The 18959-nt window shown below is 45.9% G+C and overlaps 1 protein-coding gene across 3 annotated transcripts in view; it reads left to right on the forward strand.

The window, feature by feature from the left end:
• CFAP46 (cilia and flagella associated protein 46) overlaps positions 1-18959 on the forward strand; it is a 2698259-nt gene that overhangs the window by 904048 nt on the left and 1775252 nt on the right. For all 3 annotated transcript variants that reach the window (XM_069611407.1, XM_069611408.1, XM_069611409.1), the window contains exon 23: positions 15324-15496. In XM_069611407.1, coding sequence (XP_069467508.1) covers positions 15324-15496 — 173 coding nt within the window. The remainder of the gene's footprint in view (positions 1-15323; positions 15497-18959) is intronic.

Below are 18959 nucleotides of genomic sequence, written 5' to 3' on the forward strand. Positions count from 1 at the left end.
CCACTGATTTGTGAGACCCTATAAATGGGCTTGCTCCATAGGGGATGCCAGGCTACGATTGGTTTGCTTTCACAGCCGTCTGTCAGTCGACGTGGGTCAGCTGGACTCATCTCTCCGCGGAGTGAAGGTCAGGTCTCTCATAAGTTACATTGTAAGAAAACTGCTATGATACGCTAAGCCTAATAATACATCACTATGGCATGCACCTTGGAGGCTCAGCGACTGAAGCCAGGGGCGACGGAGTTAGAAATACAGTCATGCTGACCCACACGCTTTGTTGATACCGCAGCTCTCGCACCCCAAGGCTTCCACCCTTGTTTTGATCTATAATGTATCCCTCCCTGTACCTCGTGTTACAAAGGATGTAGTTATGTGGAGAGGTTAAACAGTTGTACATGCTCAGATCTTTTATGGCCAGTTGGTTTACAATTTGGGCTGGGGTAATTCCCTATCATAGAATGCAGGGGTGTGGGGGTTGGGTCAGTGGTATGGGCCATGGCTCTGGGTAGGCTGGGTGGGAAGAAGAGGTCTGCTGGCAGTACGACTGTGATGAATGAGCACTGCGAGGAGCCTGGTGTTGTCTCACAGCCTTGCTGGCTCATTCTTCCCTGTGATACTGAGTATTTGTAAAATGGAGAGACAAAGGAGAAGCATGTTTCTGTGAGAACTGGTGGTACGGACTCATTACGCCTTAATGATCTAGGATTAGTCGAGTCCTTCCATGGAACTGAAGTTGTGCTGTGTGGCTCTATCAGACTATGCATTCGCCATAAGTACAAAATGGCGTTCCTTTCTATGCTCACACTACGCCTATGCATCTATCATTTGCGCTATATTATGTCTGTGCCGAGTTTCGTAGCACTGTCCTCTCCCCCCTTATACACTATATGACTTCATACGGGATTCACCTCACCTTAAAGCGCATAGGGGGTGGGATAGACTAATTTCCATCCCAACAATAGTATTATGAAATGCTGTTCCAAAATCCAGGCATACTTGAAATCTTAGCTTAGATTCAGTGTGGCGTGACACGTTACTGTTGCACTGTTGAGTCCACTTCTCTAGCATTGTCCCATCCCAGTGAATGATCAAAGGAGTGTAGCGCGTGAAGTGGAGAGCTGAGATGGGAGATCAGAGCCTAAACCTATAGGTTAAAGTTAGCCTATAGTGAACTGAGTATGCAGTGATCAGTGCGAACCTTGAGCATGACATTTAACTTAATTGCCGGTTGGACTGCGGGTATTTTTGTGCTTGTGCTTACAATATTCCTGCTCTTCCTGGCTTAACTTGTTAACTGGCCCCAGGTGCATGTACAGGTACTGCTGCCGCAGATGTAGTTTGGGTTCCGCCTCTTCTCTGTGTCACGGCCGATTAAAACAACCAGACACAGAGAAGAGGCGGAACCCAGACTGGAGTTAGTACCCAGGCTGTGAGGCACGACACACCGGGCTCACCTTCTAAATGCGTAAATAAGGCAGGATTAACCTGAGAAGTAGATTGCATTCAACTGATCCTTGAGACAGCTGGATTATATAAACCAACAGCATTTGTGAGAGGAGACAAAGACCTTGGCGTTCCCAACAACATATGAGAGAAAAAGGCCATCGGGCACACTGCATTATAATTTTGTCAAGGTGTACTGGCTACAAGGAAAGTAAGACCTGAAGTCTGAGGTCAAAGCCCAGAGGCAAAATTGGGATATTTTCCGATATCTGGACTACCCCCAAAGAATTTGATGTGGAGGCGTTGTGGCTCACCCTACCATTTGTAACAGGAAATATCTAGATGCCTGTTTGCAGTCCTGACGAAGGTTGCATTATTTATGGACATTAGTTTTGGAGTCCATCACGACAACCGAAACATGTGTAGACAACAAAATCTGTGGGAATATTGATATACAGATTGTATCACCTGATAATGGGAAAAAGGGAACCAGACGTTGTGAAATATTAGAAAGTGAAATCAGTGGCCAATATAGAGGGTCACATTTTTATGTAGTGTGGGAAATGTGTAGCTAGAATGAGAGTGAATGAATGAATGGTGTGTGTGAGCTGAGATGTTTTTGAAATATTTTGTATTGATTTTTGTTATGTAAATTGATGTTTGCAAATTGATTTACTTTTGATGAATTGCACAGAATACATATTTGAATTTTGTTTGAAGAAATTGTTTATCAATATAATTGAAATGGTAAACTAAGTGTAGAGGGTCTTCCCTCACTCTCTGGTCTGAGTGGGAGCCCTTCAGAGCAGAGATGCTCAAAATATTTCAAAAACAAAATCCTCCAAGCCATTCTCCTACCACTCTATCGAAAGAATCCGGGAAGGAAAGGGCTCAACCTAAATCCTGCACATCCTCAAGCCCGGGAGGAAGGCCCGATCCAGATCAAGAGCCGTCGAGACCTCGATCCGATGAAGTCTCATCGAAGGATCAGTCAAGCTGGAAGCATAAGTCGAGGTCGTCAACGCCATCGACACCTTCGATGTCCGGTGGCGCCAAGATGCCAATTAAACCCTTGACGTCCACATTGACGCCGAAGGCATCAACGCCAGCAGCACCATCACTGCCAGCTGTGCCATCGACGCTGAGCGCCCCAGTAAAATGTAATGTGCCAATGAAGAAAGTTTTGACCACTCTTCCAGCGTTGAACCCATTATTTGCAAAATCCCTCATTCCTGAGATACTATTTTAAGTCTGTCTTCCATTTATGAAGAGAATGACCAGTCAGATGAAGAGGCTCCACTTGGCCTCCAGTTTGGTACGCCAAATGTACCTGAGAGTTTTATTGCAGAGGAGTCAAGGTTGAGGGACCTCTGTGACAACCTATAGACTGCAAGTGGGGTGGATACCTCACCTGAGTTGGAGTTTGGGAGACCAGAGGCTGGGGAGCATGCAGATGCGTCCTACAGACCACTCATGTCTAAGGTAGTGGACTACATGGGGTGGCGTAGACCTCCATTGCCATTCGAACAAGATGATCTAACAGACATCTTAGACAAGGGTCTTCAGTCAGATACCATATTACCATTTCTTGTTGCTTTGCAGAAAAGGGTGGCAACGAATTGGGAAACACCGGAAACCAATCCAGCTGTAAATAAGAACTTGGCCAAGAAGTACCCCCCTCCAGTAGTGACCCTGACTACCTTTCGAAACGTCCATCTCTAGAGAGTCTGGCGGTGCAGGCAGCTACTGCAACATCTAAGAACGCGGCTTACCTTACCATCCCCCCGGATAGGGATGACAAACAAGTAGATGGATGGCAAGGAAGGTATTTTCCGCAGGGACTATGGCACTCAAATCTGCCAACTCCACATGTGACCTCGCAAAATGTACGTTCCCTCTAGGGGACTGCATTTCCATGGTGGCAGAGCACATTCCTGAAGGGGATGAAAGAGACTGGTTCTTAGATATAGTTACAGATGGCAAATAAGCCATGTGTGAGTCTCTTCAGTCAGGTTTGGATTCTGCTGATAGCATCAGCAGAGCCATGGCTACCAGCACCGTTATGCGCAGGTTTGCGTGGTTGCAGAAGTCTGGTTTTTTACCAGATGTGCAGTTCAGACTTCTCAACATGCAAGGGCGAGAGGAATGGCCAGTCAAAGGGGCCAAAGAAGATTTCACCGTGATGGACGAGAAAGGGGTGGAAAGCCAGCTCAAGCAGGGGCTTCTTTACTATCTGCCGCTGCATCAGCCACCTCAAAACCTCTCTGAGGTCTTGAGTCACAGTTCACCAGTGGGGGGGCAGACTGTCTCCGCATCTAGAAGAATGGCAAGACATTACTGGGCCTTGGAAAATGTAGCCCACAGCTACTGTCTTCCTTTTATACAGAGACCTCAGAACAATCCACCGGGGAACCACTCTTTGGCGGATTCCAGATTTGCTCCTTGTGCAAGAGATTTTAACCCTGTTAGAGAAAGGCGCTATAGAACCAGTGCCTTTAACGGAGAGGTACTTGGGTTGGTATTCCCCTTATTTCCTAATACCCAAGAAGGACGAAGGACTGAGACCCATCTTGGACTTATGATACTTGAACAAGTTCACCAGGAAGGACAAGTTCAAGATGGTCACACTTTCTCAGATCCTTCAGGCCCTCCAACTCCAGGATTGGTGGGTGTGATTGCGTCCTTCAGGATGCTTATTTTCATTTGCCAATCCATCTCAAGCACAGAAAATACCTGAGGCTCGCAGTTGGCGGTTCTCATGATCAATTTCCAGTTCTGCCGTTGGGGGTGGACCTCCACCCGAGGGCTTTCACCAAACTGATGGCAGTGGTGGCAGCGAGTCTCAGGAGAGGGGGGATTCACATCTACCGCTACCTGGACGATTGGCTGATCAGGGCACGTTCTACCGAACAGGCCCTGGAAAATCTCAGCATCACCGGCCACTCCCTCCACAGACTGGGCTTCTCCCTCAATTACAAGAAATCCCATATGACACCTTCTCAGAAACTCCAATTCATCAGAGTTGTTCTGGATACATCCTTGGGAACTAGTTCAGGAACTCCTTCAAGAGATATACACCCTTTGGGGAACCCCTCAAGTGGATCTGTTTGCGACCAGTGGCACCCGGAAGTGTGAACTGTACTGCTCCAGGGAATTTCCTCCAAGAGGACCTCTAGGAGACGCATTTGTGGTGGACTGGGAATTTCCACTCCTGTATGCCTTTTGTCCAGTCCCCGTCATTCCTCAAGTGATCAGGAGGTTGAGAAAGTTCGGGAAACGCATGATCCTAATTGCCCCATATTGGGCAGGAGGACGTGTTACCCGGACCTTCTCGACATGTCCATCTGTCCTGCAATACGTCTTCCACAAAGAGGACCTTCTCTCGCAAGAGCAGGGTTGGGTTCTCCATCCAGAGGTCAAGACACTGAAACTTCACCTTGGTTTCTGAAAGGTCAAGATAAAAGGATTGGGACCTCCCGGATGACGTAATGGAGATTTTGCTTTCGGCCAGAAGGTCAGCAACAAAGTCTTTGTACCGTTGCCGTTGGAATAAATTCTGCAACTGGTGCAGAGAAAAGAATGTAGATCCTTTTCTATGTAAAACACCATATTTTTTATCTTTTCGGCCATTTTTAGCCAATCTGGGGCTCTAGATCAGTACTATTAAAGTCTGTTTGGCAGTGCTGTCCATATTTAGTCCATATTTAAGCGCTCATCAAAGGAATGTTCATACTTAAATTTCACTGATGACACAATTTCTAAAGGGGCTCACCAACGTGTCTTCCCCCCCCCCCCCCCAATCTCCGTTCCAGGTTGTCTCACAGCCTTGCTGGCTCATTCTTCCCTGTGATACTGAGTATTTGTAAAATGGAGAGACAAAGGAGAAGCATGTTTCTGTGAGAACTGGTGGTACGGACTCATTACGCCTTAATGATCTAGGATTAGTCGAGTCCTTCCATGGAACTGAAGTTGTGCTGTGTGGCTCTATCAGACTATGCATTCGCCATAAGTACAAAATGGCGTTCCTTTCTATGCTCACACTACGCCTATGCATCTATCATTTGCGCTATATTATGTCTGTGCCGAGTTTCGTAGCACTGTCCTCTCCCCCCTTATACACTATATGACTTCATACGGGATTCACCTCACCTTAAAGCGCATAGGGGGTGGGATAGACTAATTTCCATCCCAACAATAGTATTATGAAATGCTGTTCCAAAATCCAGGCATACTTGAAATCTTAGCTTAGATTCAGTGTGGCGTGACACGTTACTGTTGCACTGTTGAGTCCACTTCTCTAGCATTGTCCCATCCCAGTGAATGATCAAAGGAGTGTAGCGCGTGAAGTGGAGAGCTGAGATGGGAGATCAGAGCCTAAACCTATAGGTTAAAGTTAGCCTATAGTGAACTGAGTATGCAGTGATCAGTGCGAACCTTGAGCATGACATTTAACTTAATTGCCGGTTGGACTGCGGGTATTTTTGTGCTTGTGCTTACAATATTCCTGCTCTTCCTGGCTTAACTTGTTAACTGGCCCCAGGTGCATGTACAGGTACTGCTGCCGCAGATGTAGTTTGGGTTCCGCCTCTTCTCTGTGTCACGGCCGATTAAAACAACCAGACACAGAGAAGAGGCGGAACCCAGACTGGAGTTAGTACCCAGGCTGTGAGGCACGACACACCGGGCTCACCTTCTAAATGCGTAAATAAGGCAGGATTAACCTGAGAAGTAGATTGCATTCAACTGATCCTTGAGACAGCTGGATTATATAAACCAACAGCATTTGTGAGAGGAGACAAAGACCTTGGCGTTCCCAACAACATATGAGAGAAAAAGGCCATCGGGCACACTGCATTATAATTTTGTCAAGGTGTACTGGCTACAAGGAAAGTAAGACCTGAAGTCTGAGGTCAAAGCCCAGAGGCAAAATTGGGATATTTTCCGATATCTGGACTACCCCCAAAGAATTTGATGTGGAGGCGTTGTGGCTCACCCTACCATTTGTAACAGGAAATATCTAGATGCCTGTTTGCAGTCCTGACGAAGGTTGCATTATTTATGGACATTAGTTTTGGAGTCCATCACGACAACCGAAACATGTGTAGACAACAAAATCTGTGGGAATATTGATATACAGATTGTATCACCTGATAATGGGAAAAAGGGAACCAGACGTTGTGAAATATTAGAAAGTGAAATCAGTGGCCAATATAGAGGGTCACATTTTTATGTAGTGTGGGAAATGTGTAGCTAGAATGAGAGTGAATGAATGAATGGTGTGTGTGAGCTGAGATGTTTTTGAAATATTTTGTATTGATTTTTGTTATGTAAATTGATGTTTGCAAATTGATTTACTTTTGATGAATTGCACAGAATACATATTTGAATTTTGTTTGAAGAAATTGTTTATCAATATAATTGAAATGGTAAACTAAGTGTAGAGGGTCTTCCCTCACTCTCTGGTCTGAGTGGGAGCCCTTCAGAGCAGAGATGCTCAAAATATTTCAAAAACAAAATCCTCCAAGCCATTCTCCTACCACTCTATCGAAAGAATCCGGGAAGGAAAGGGCTCAACCTAAATCCTGCACATCCTCAAGCCCGGGAGGAAGGCCCGATCCAGATCAAGAGCCGTCGAGACCTCGATCCGATGAAGTCTCATCGAAGGATCAGTCAAGCTGGAAGCATAAGTCGAGGTCGTCAACGCCATCGACACCTTCGATGTCCGGTGGCGCCAAGATGCCAATTAAACCCTTGACGTCCACATTGACGCCGAAGGCATCAACGCCAGCAGCACCATCACTGCCAGCTGTGCCATCGACGCTGAGCGCCCCAGTAAAATGTAATGTGCCAATGAAGAAAGTTTTGACCACTCTTCCAGCGTTGAACCCATTATTTGCAAAATCCCTCATTCCTGAGATACTATTTTAAGTCTGTCTTCCATTTATGAAGAGAATGACCAGTCAGATGAAGAGGCTCCACTTGGCCTCCAGTTTGGTACGCCAAATGTACCTGAGAGTTTTATTGCAGAGGAGTCAAGGTTGAGGGACCTCTGTGACAACCTATAGACTGCAAGTGGGGTGGATACCTCACCTGAGTTGGAGTTTGGGAGACCAGAGGCTGGGGAGCATGCAGATGCGTCCTACAGACCACTCATGTCTAAGGTAGTGGACTACATGGGGTGGCGTAGACCTCCATTGCCATTCGAACAAGATGATCTAACAGACATCTTAGACAAGGGTCTTCAGTCAGATACCATATTACCATTTCTTGTTGCTTTGCAGAAAAGGGTGGCAACGAATTGGGAAACACCGGAAACCAATCCAGCTGTAAATAAGAACTTGGCCAAGAAGTACCCCCCTCCAGTAGTGACCCTGACTACCTTTCGAAACGTCCATCTCTAGAGAGTCTGGCGGTGCAGGCAGCTACTGCAACATCTAAGAACGCGGCTTACCTTACCATCCCCCCGGATAGGGATGACAAACAAGTAGATGGATGGCAAGGAAGGTATTTTCCGCAGGGACTATGGCACTCAAATCTGCCAACTCCACATGTGACCTCGCAAAATGTACGTTCCCTCTAGGGGACTGCATTTCCATGGTGGCAGAGCACATTCCTGAAGGGGATGAAAGAGACTGGTTCTTAGATATAGTTACAGATGGCAAATAAGCCATGTGTGAGTCTCTTCAGTCAGGTTTGGATTCTGCTGATAGCATCAGCAGAGCCATGGCTACCAGCACCGTTATGCGCAGGTTTGCGTGGTTGCAGAAGTCTGGTTTTTTACCAGATGTGCAGTTCAGACTTCTCAACATGCAAGGGCGAGAGGAATGGCCAGTCAAAGGGGCCAAAGAAGATTTCACCGTGATGGACGAGAAAGGGGTGGAAAGCCAGCTCAAGCAGGGGCTTCTTTACTATCTGCCGCTGCATCAGCCACCTCAAAACCTCTCTGAGGTCTTGAGTCACAGTTCACCAGTGGGGGGGCAGACTGTCTCCGCATCTAGAAGAATGGCAAGACATTACTGGGCCTTGGAAAATGTAGCCCACAGCTACTGTCTTCCTTTTATACAGAGACCTCAGAACAATCCACCGGGGAACCACTCTTTGGCGGATTCCAGATTTGCTCCTTGTGCAAGAGATTTTAACCCTGTTAGAGAAAGGCGCTATAGAACCAGTGCCTTTAACGGAGAGGTACTTGGGTTGGTATTCCCCTTATTTCCTAATACCCAAGAAGGACGAAGGACTGAGACCCATCTTGGACTTGTGATACTTGAACAAGTTCACCAGGAAGGACAAGTTCAAGATGGTCACACTTTCTCAGATCCTTCAGGCCCTCCAACTCCAGGATTGGTGGGTGTGATTGCGTCCTTCAGGATGCTTATTTTCATTTGCCAATCCATCTCAAGCACAGAAAATACCTGAGGCTCGCAGTTGGCGGTTCTCATGATCAATTTCCAGTTCTGCCGTTGGGGGCGGACCTCCACCCGAGGGCTTTCACCAAACTGATGGCAGTGGTGGCAGCGAGTCTCAGGAGAGGGGGGATTCACATCTACCGCTACCTGGACGATTGGCTGATCAGGGCACGTTCTACCGAACAGGCCCTGGAAAATCTCAGCATCACCGGCCACTCCCTCCACAGACTGGGCTTCTCCCTCAATTACAAGAAATCCCATATGACACCTTCTCAGAAACTCCAATTCATCAGAGTTGTTCTGGATACATCCTTGGGAACTAGTTCAGGAACTCCTTCAAGAGATATACACCCTTTGGGGAACCCCTCAAGTGGATCTGTTTGCGACCAGTGGCACCCGGAAGTGTGAACTGTACTGCTCCAGGGAATTTCCTCCAAGAGGACCTCTAGGAGACGCATTTGTGGTGGACTGGGAATTTCCACTCCTGTATGCCTTTTGTCCAGTCCCCGTCATTCCTCAAGTGATCAGGAGGTTGAGAAAGTTCGGGAAACGCATGATCCTAATTGCCCCATATTGGGCAGGAGGACGTGTTACCCGGACCTTCTCGACATGTCCATCTGTCCTGCAATACGTCTTCCACAAAGAGGACCTTCTCTCGCAAGAGCAGGGTTGGGTTCTCCATCCAGAGGTCAAGACACTGAAACTTCACCTTGGTTTCTGAAAGGTCAAGATAAAAGGATTGGGACCTCCCGGATGACGTAATGGAGGTTTTGCTTTCGGCCAGAAGGTCAGCAACAAAGTCTTTGTACCGTTGCCGTTGGAATAAATTCTGCAACTGGTGCAGAGAAAAGAATGTAGATCCTTTTCTATGTAAAACACCATATTTTTTATCTTTTCGGCCATTTTTAGCCAATCTGGGGCTCTAGATCAGTACTATTAAAGTCTGTTTGGCAGTGCTGTCCATATTTAGTCCATATTTAAGCGCTCATCAAAGGAATGTTCATACTTAAATTTCACTGATGACACAATTTCTAAAGGGGCTCACCAACGTGTCTTCCCCCGCCCCCCAATCTCCGTTCCAGGTTCCAATTTGGGATCTTGATCCGTTTCTAAAATGTCGAATGTGTGCACCTTTTGAACCTTTACATTCATGTCCCTTAAGGTTGTTAACCTTTAAGACCATTATATTGGTAGCTCTAACATCAGCCCGTAGAGTGAGCGAGTTGTAGGCACTTTCGTCCAAGCCTCCCTTTACTATCTTCCACAAGGATAGGGTTGTTCTAAGTGTTAAACCTTCATTTTTACCCAAAATAATTTCTGATCTCCACATAGGACAAAACATTTTTTGCCTTGTTTCCATCTCTCACAACCCCCTCATCCTAGCAAGGAGGAGGAGAGATTACATAGGTTTGACCCTTGTAGAGCTTCAAGCTTTTTTATATCTCTAGAATGTCAAAATTCTGTATTGATGTTTAGCTGTTCATTTGCTATACGGGCCACAAACTGGGTCAGGCTGTCTCTAAGCAGAGTTTGTCCAGATGGATCATTCTGGCCTTTTCAGAATGCTACAGGTTGGCAGGGAAGGATCCTCTGGAAGGATTAAGGACCCATTCCACCAGGGGCATGGCTACCTCTACAGCCCTGCAAAGGGGAGGTCCAATAAAAAATATTTGTGAAGCAGCAATGTGGTCTACTATCCAGATGTTCACAAGGCATTACTGCCTGGAATCTTCCCTCGGTCAGGATGGTAGCTTTGGTAAAGCAGTCCTGCGCTCGGTTCATGAAAACAATTAAAATACAAATTCTACTCCCTCCACCAAATCGAATACTGCTTTGGGATGAGGAAACGGGGGAGGACACAATCAATTCGAAGAACAAGTTACTTACCCCTGGTAACGTTCTTTCGACTGGATGTTTCTCCCACACATTCCTCATCGCTCTCCCAGCCTACCCCACAGTAGAATTTCCCATGCTATTACAGCTTTTGTTCCTTTAAGGCTGAGTATGGTCATTCCCGTAGTTATGTGGGTATTTCTGCTGTAAAGTAAAAAAAAACAGAACAGAACTGAAGCTAACGGGCGCTGCGCATACTATATATGCCTTCAATAACATCATCCTCGAGACGGAGGCCTTTGAGGGACATCAAGTCGACGCCATTGACGCACAGAATCCTCTGCCGAAAACAGATTTCCAAAGCAGATGAAGCTGGATATCATATATCAAAGATGAGGAATGCGCGGGAGGAACATTCAGTCGAAAGAACGTTACCAGGGGTAAGTAACTTGTTGTTCTAGAGAAACAAGTGGTTCGGGAAATTGTAGCTAGTGCTAATGTTTTTGCCATGCAGGAGACTTGGACTACTGATAAGGGTTCCTTGGATGGCTACACTAGTTGGGGATTACAGGACTCACAAGAAGATGAATACTGCATCTCTCCTAAAGGAGTCACCACTTCCCCTGATAGCCATCTCCTCCCATGTGATCCTCCCTGATAATACTACCCACAGGGTTAGGATCAGGTAGTGTCTGCCTCCCCCTGGCCACATGGGAGGAGATCTTAGGCTGGGGTTCAGTGATGACTCTGCAGGATTCATCACAATACGCTCACTCAAGAATGATTTGATCCAAATAGCCACCTGATAAGACGATTAGAAGTTTGTCAGGGATGTCGTGGTCTACGAGGTCGAACTCTGCAGAACGATCTAGGAGTAAAATGGCCATGTTACCTGTATCATAGATACTATCTAGTTGGATTTTGAGACCCAAGAGTGTTGTTTCCATACTGTGTTTGGGTCTGAATTCAGATTATCTTGAGCCTAATAGCTGGAACTGTTCTATGTGGATTTGGATTTGGGAGTAGGCAAAGCTGTCTAGGATTTTGAGGGGGAAGGGTACTGTGGTGATGGGCTGCAGGTTAGTGGGGAGGGTGGAATCAAAGGAGGATTTCTTGATGAGGGGTGACACCCAGGCTGTTTTGAGGCATATAAGGGCGTTATTGGATGTGAAGGAGGCATTAACAAAGTCCGCTATGGCCAGCACTAGGCTAGCTGCGCAGTTTGATAATGTGGGAGGACAACCATTACCTCTGCATTTAGATGGTTTTACGTGTTGGATCGTGGTAGTGATATCATCTGTGGAAACGGGAGAAATGGAGCTGGGGATAAGGTGTGAGAGAAGTGGGGTGTGATGGTGGGGGGTGTCAGGGTGGGGGGTTAGCTAGGAGGTATTGTTTCTTGTAGGTGATTTTGTCTTGTAGTTTGTCCATTTTGTTCAAGAGGGCTGCCTGGATGGTTGAACACCAAGCTTTGTTGATGTGGACAAGAGAGGGGTAGAGGAGGTGTTTTCCAGTTCTTTAAGGACGACGAAGAGGTCTTTACAACTTCAGCTAGCTTTGGTAATCCTAGTGTTGAAAGAGTTGGCTTAAGTGAATATGAGGGTATTTTCTAAGTTTTTGGACACTGTGTGGAAAGGATCAAGGTTGGAGGGTGTAAGGATTTTCCTTTAGTTGTGTTCCAGGGCACGTTTGTTATCACGAAGGGTGATGTGTTCATCAGAAAAGCAACTGTTTGCTCTTCCACCTGGTTTGGGGTTTCTATGTTTAAGAGGGGCGTGTTGGTCGATTGTACTTGTAAGGGCAGTAAGGGTCAAGGAGGCATGGACTTGCAAGCCATCCGATGAGGGTATGTTTTTAGAGAGGTGTATAGCCAGTGTAGCGGGTCGGCAGGCTTCAATGAGTCTTCGGGTGTTACTGGAGAGGGTCGGCGGCAGTATGGTAACTGGGTTACATGCCAGTTGGGAGTAGGACAGACGGATCTCTATGCGAGAGTGGTCGGACCCGGCCACATGCATGATGGATGAATTGTTGAAGCCTAGGTTGAAATCCCATAAGACTAGGAATTTGGTTTATGGATTGATGAAAAGCTTTGACAAAAGTAATTTTTAGCCTGGTTAGGGGTCTGGGGGGTAGTTATCTCCCTAAAGGCTAGAGAGATTTTGCCAATAAGACACTGCCTCCTGTTTTGTCTATTCTGTCAGATCTGAGGATGGAGTAGCTTGGTGGCATGGCGAGTGAGGGAGGGTCCTGCCGCACTGTGCAGCCAGGTTTCAGTGACCGCCGTTAAGTCGAGGCAGTGTTCATCTATAAGGTCATGGATGTTGGTGGCGTGAGCACAATGGGAGCAGGCATTAATGAGGGCACCATTGAGTTGTAGGCCTTTTTCCAGTAGGGGCTTGCTCATGTGAGGACCAAGCGGTGACAGTGAGTGAGTGGGCAGGCGTTCGGACAGGAGGGGCGGGGGGTGGGTGCACAAAGAGATGCAACAGGTATATGGAATGTCAAAGATGTTACAGACATTGCTGACCACTTTTATCATTGAGTGACAGCTCCACAACCCAGCCTGTATTGGATTGCACAGCGTATGCTGTTCTAGATAGGTGTTAATGCAGTTGAATAACTTGCACTCTAGGATTTTACACTAGTGTGGGAGATGGCAAATAAATGGTGTAGTAAGCCGTGTTGTTGGGGCCACCAAAGGTTTTATATGAGGCGTTTGAAAGTGCCTCTTTATAGCAGGTGTGGGAAAACCCCAGAAGACAGGGAGCGGTTCACATGAGACGAGGAATGCATGCAGGTAAGGGGTGCCCTTTCAATAATGGTTTTGAGTGCAAATGTGCTGCAGGAGTTCACGAGAGGATGAAAGGCAGGTGAATGTATGCCAGTTCAGATATAGTGGTGGGGGGAAATTGAAGCAAAGAAGGAGTGAGAGTGGGAAGAAGTGGAGAGAAGTAGGGTGAAGGAGAGAATGAGAGGCAGGAGGGTTTCACGGATGGAAAGTCACAGAGGGGGGGTGAGAATGCACTGGAGTATCCTGGAGATTTTGGGGGAGATTTGAGGGCAGAGAAGGGCATGTGGAATAATTCCTTGTAGAAAGCAAGGAAAAAAGGAGAACAGGTTTTGTCAGTGGCATAAATCGAGGCACATGTTTGTTGTGAACCATGAAGTCAGTTCAGAATGTGTGCTATTAAGCCAAGAGCGGAGAAGGTGTAGGAGGGACCGATAAAGTGCAATACAAGAGAGGGTGGTCTGAAGAAGGAGAATCCTTTGAGGGGATTTTGAGTGAATAAAATCATTTAGATTTAGAAAGCTTAGATCCTTTGAATTACCACACATTTTAGTGTATTTGTTTTATATGCTGACCAGAGAGAGAGAGAGATTGAGAGAGAGAGAGTGAGAGCGACAGCGCGAATGAGCGACAGAGAGAAGTGTCAAGTTGTGTATCTGCCTTAGTAATGTTATAGAGGTTGAGTTTTTTTTTTTTTTTTTTTAGTATGGCTTGGACTTCTGAAGGCAGTGATTTCCTTAGGAGGTCTGTTTTCTAATAAGAGCTTAAAAGTGCCAGGAGGCAGATAAATGAGAATTATGTTGAGAGGAACTGGAGGAAGGAGATGAGCAAAGATGTGTACAACAGAGAAAGGGATTCATTCAAAGGGGCAAATGGGGAGTGGAAAAGGGTGTCTTTACTGATAAATTGGCTCCTCCCTTTCCTTGATGATCGAGAGTAGTGGGAAAAGATTGCTGCATCATTGTGAAGGGCTGCTAGTGGGATTGTCTTGTGGGCTGATCCCTTTTTCTGTGATGGTCACCACTCAACAGTGGGATAGATAAGAGACAGTGGTTGGCTAAAAAGATAGTCTCTTATGTAGAGATTCAATACTCCAGAGCCCTAAAGGGAATACAGTGAGCGGGTGGGTTGGCTCTAGAGGTGGGAGGGGTGGCAAGGAGACTGCAGGTGAGGTTTGAGTAGTTATGGGTAGAACGGCTTGATGGTCATTTAGGAGGGAAGGGCGGAATATCAGGATAGGATGGGATTCCAGAGGGCACAGGATTGGTGGTAGAGCCATGCAGCTGCATGCTTGCAGCCCGCTGACAGGAGCATTTTTGGTTTGTGGTGCGGTAGGCATTAGGAGGGAGGGTCATGTGTATAGGTCAAGCCAATGGCGATATTGCACTTAGAAAATCTACTAGTTACCAAATGCAGTTACAATAGCTTCTGGTGACCACAACACTTTTTAGTGCATCTAGAGATCGGAAATTGGGGTGGCCTGTTGCATGACATCATTGCCAAGAGCTCCTATTAGGAAAATGCAGGTGATGGGACAGGGCTGAGGCTCATGTCCATCCCACTGAGACATACTGGTTGAGAGAAGCTAACTGAAGTCTCTTCCTAGCATAGAGTCTGACAGTCTGAAGATTCTTGCCCAGTCTTTGAGAGTTTGTGCTGCACGCCAAGCATAATAGCCTATTCCAATATAACTGCTAGAGGTGTGTGCTGATCTTTGATTCCCAGCATAAGTGATTGATGACGTACAAAAGACTTTTCATTCATGAGAATAATAAAATGGTGATTTCTTCCTTTTTGGTTTTTGATATCAAGATAGATGATTATGTTGATGGTACACATGTTGTTTATTTTAGCTGGAAAAAATGAGCTCTGAGTGCATTTGGTCAGATCGCCTAGTGGAACTACAGACCCTCGTAAGGATTGCACATTTTTCCTATAATTCCCATGACTATGAGTTAGCGAAGTCATGTTGCCAGAGAGCCTTGAAACTGAATGCGTGCATTGTCCATATGAAGAAATCTGAAATGTAAGTATTGTTTCTACATTACCGTATGCAGCGGACTACATTTAAAAATATAGTACATTATGCAATATTATCGACCTGTTCTCCTTAATCCATAAATAGTTTGCACCCCCCCTGCCTAAAATGCCAACACCTGTGTCAAGTGTGCATTAGCCAGTTTTTTATAACCTAACGTGATAAATGTAATGAATACCGTTTGTTGCCATATTTCGTTATTTTTTAGCAGTGCTGTTTTTCTGATTGAGGTCAATGATCCGTTTGGGTTGATTCCTATAGGGGAGTGCACAGAAATATAAGGTTTTTGATTTCTCATTGTTTTAAGTTTTCTGGTTAGGTTGTTTTTTTCTTACGTGCCTATCCTGAATGATCCCACCTTTTTGGGTTTCCTCCGTGGATATCGTGAGGACCAGAAACCATAAGTATGGGCGGTTATTGTGAGTCATACGAGTATACTAAAATCCCTTTGGTATTTCTTCCAAGCACTTTGTCTCCTCCTCTCATAAAACCGTGTACAGTCTGAAACCAGTTCGCTGGTTTTGTGAACAAGGGCAAAGGTCTTTATGCATCTGTGTAAATTGTGAATACACAGGAAATTTAGAAAACATAATAGCTGGACACTAGAAACAATTAAGATGCTACATGAAGGCGTATGATGAAATAATGTAACCCTATTGTTGATATTACATCAGTAGGGTGTGCCTGACGAAAGGGCAACTGTAAAAATATTGGCAAAGACCCTTACATTTGTCTTCCAAGTTGACAGAAACCTCCCAGAAATGTCCAAATATCTTGCCTAGGGGATATTCCACCATGCAACCCTGACTTCTAAAAACAACATAAACACCCCCTCTCATCCCCTGCCTCTAGGGGCTAGCGTTAAACTTCAGGCTCCAAAATGTTTTTTACTTGGAACCACCAGCTGTGAGCAAACCCAGTTTACCGAAAAGGTTGCCTTTGCGGAATGGTGGCTTGTCTGGAATTAGCGGTTGCATGCCGAAGCACAAGAAGTGCCGGTAGCTGGACGTGGCTGGTATGTAGAGGGCGGGGATGACATAGGGAGTGGGGGGGATTTAGGATGCTGATGATCAGAGTGAGTCAGTGGAAGGGGGGGGAGTAATGGACACAAGGAAGTGGGACTAGTGGGGAATGGGAGTTGTAGGGGTGTCCCCCTCAACACAAGCCTGACCACCAAACTGCTCTAGGGTCCTGGTTCCCGGGAACCTCCCCTCCTTTTTGTTTCTGGCATAACTTCAATGACCCTCAGTGAGATAGCACCGTCTCATACTTTCTCCCACCTTTGAAGTCTGCCCTACGCTGACCTGGTGCACTGAAACTTTCTTGATGTTAATATCTATGGGGGGGGTCACCTGTCCTTTTCAGATTGAGGGATTATCTACCCCATAGTTGTTCTCTGTCTTCCTTCCCAAGTGGTGGGGGCTGTACCCTCCTCCAACCTCTTCCCTGCCTTCACATCATCACATCAGATGACCCTTCTCCAGCCTTATCAATCTCTCTCTCCAACCTCCAACTTTCTTTTCCAGATGGTCCCACTTTTCTCTCCGGCCTCCTTGATATTCTTTCTTCAATCTTCAACTCCCTCCTCAAAACACCAGATCTCTCCTCCAGATGGCATAAAGTCATCGTCTAACCTCCTCAACCTTCTCATTTCTCTACCTTAAAACCTCTTACAACCTCCTGCTCTCCACTCCACCTCTTCTCTCAAAACACCTCTTAACTCACCACCCTCCTCTAAACGCCTTCCGTCAGCTCTTTTAAATGCCTCACAATGTCAGGCACAATTGTCTGCTTTTTTATAGTGTGATATCCCCTCCCATTGTGGGATGCTTAGTGTTATTGATGGCACTTGGGTAATACTGTCTGTTTTTTCTGTGATTGAACTGTTTGCGTTGAAAGTGGGTTGATCCATGCGTTCATTAAAGCATGCCACTAACTTCCATGGACATGTATGAGGTCTCTTTCCCTTCTTTCAGACTCTGATAGACCGTCTTGCCTAATTTATCACTTACCTGGAGGCTTGAAAAGAGATTGGGACACTCACTGTAATGAGCAAGTCGGGTTTCCCAATACTTAGACGAATCAAGGGAATTGGTCCGCTCTCTCCAAGGGGAGCCACCCCCTTTTGTACTAGGGACTTCAGCTCGCTACACTTAACATCCCCTAGTGGACACGAGAAGCGGGATCCCACTGGGGGTGACCCCCTTTTAGAGGACAGGCAGTCCCTAGATTGCGACATATTTTCTCAATAATACAGTATGTTTGTTGTGTACGGAACTCATGGTGACAACAAGTAAGACAGACACAAGTGATAACAGTTCAAGGGTGTTTATTGATCAATGAATGCAGGGTGGAAAAACACCTAATCTAAACCTAAATCTAAGATGGGAGCAAGCGTCGACCATCAAATGAAAATAAGGCAGTGCTTATGGCGTAGTATCAAAAATAAAAAGGGCCTATACTAAGAAACCTATTGCCAAACCTTACAACTAATACAAAAAGGGTGTGGGATAGTTCTTAAGGAAAGAAAAGTGTTCTCAAATAATATGTCAGGATTGCGACAGCCTGGACTCCTTTCCTCATGCTTTATGCATGGGGTAAACTGGGATCTTGGAGCACAGCACAGTTCTCAAACTTTCCTCATCACGAGATGACAGTTCCAGTTTCTTTTTTTTTTTTTTTTTTTATTTGATTTAATTGTATGAAACAATTTTTACAAAGTAGAAAAAGAGACAAAATCTCCATATTAACTATTCCAAAGTTCCCACGATCGTTCTTTGTCCTGAGCCCCAACATCTCGTGATTCCCTGTGGGGCTCCATCAGATCGATCTTTTTCGGTTTGAATTCAGATTCCGAATCAGAGTGAGGTTCAGCTACCCCCCAGGAGAAATCGAGGTAAGGACGCCCAGCTAGTAGGCCTGCCCACTCATACCTTCCCCGTCAACAAAGTAGTTCAATTTCTCGGAAGAAGCCCACCACCGCGATCACCCAAGTGGTCTTCTCCCCACTTAATAGCCGACACCACCATTCCTCTTCATCATAGATGTGTAGGTTTTTAAACAAATGTCCCAGGTGTCTCATGCGGGGGCCCGTGACTCCTAGGCAGTTTAACAGGAGGTGTTTTATGGTTTCTGGCGTCGCTAACTTTCTACAGAATCTGCAGGCGTCGTCCGAAACCAATTTTCTTCGGGATAGGACTTCTCTTGTGTGGAGAATGTTCAGGCGGATTCTTAAGAAGTTCACTCTGAGGTTTGAGTCCGGCCCTTTTAACAAGTAGGACTTGAGTTCGTTCACTTTTGTCAGCTGTGGAGGCAGATCTGTAAACAGCTTCGATGCGGCTGCTTTTTCCAATGTATCGATCCAGTCTTGATGTAATAGACGCAGTTTAAACTTAGAAGGATTGTAAATTAGTTCGTTTTTAGAGCTTCCAGCGCCCTCTAGTATTAAGTC

This window comes from Ambystoma mexicanum, chromosome 8, assembly GCF_040938575.1.
Source record: "Ambystoma mexicanum isolate Mex_15411 chromosome 8, UKY_AmexF1_1, whole genome shotgun sequence".
In the NCBI taxonomy this organism is placed as follows: domain Eukaryota; kingdom Metazoa; phylum Chordata; class Amphibia; order Caudata; family Ambystomatidae; genus Ambystoma; species Ambystoma mexicanum.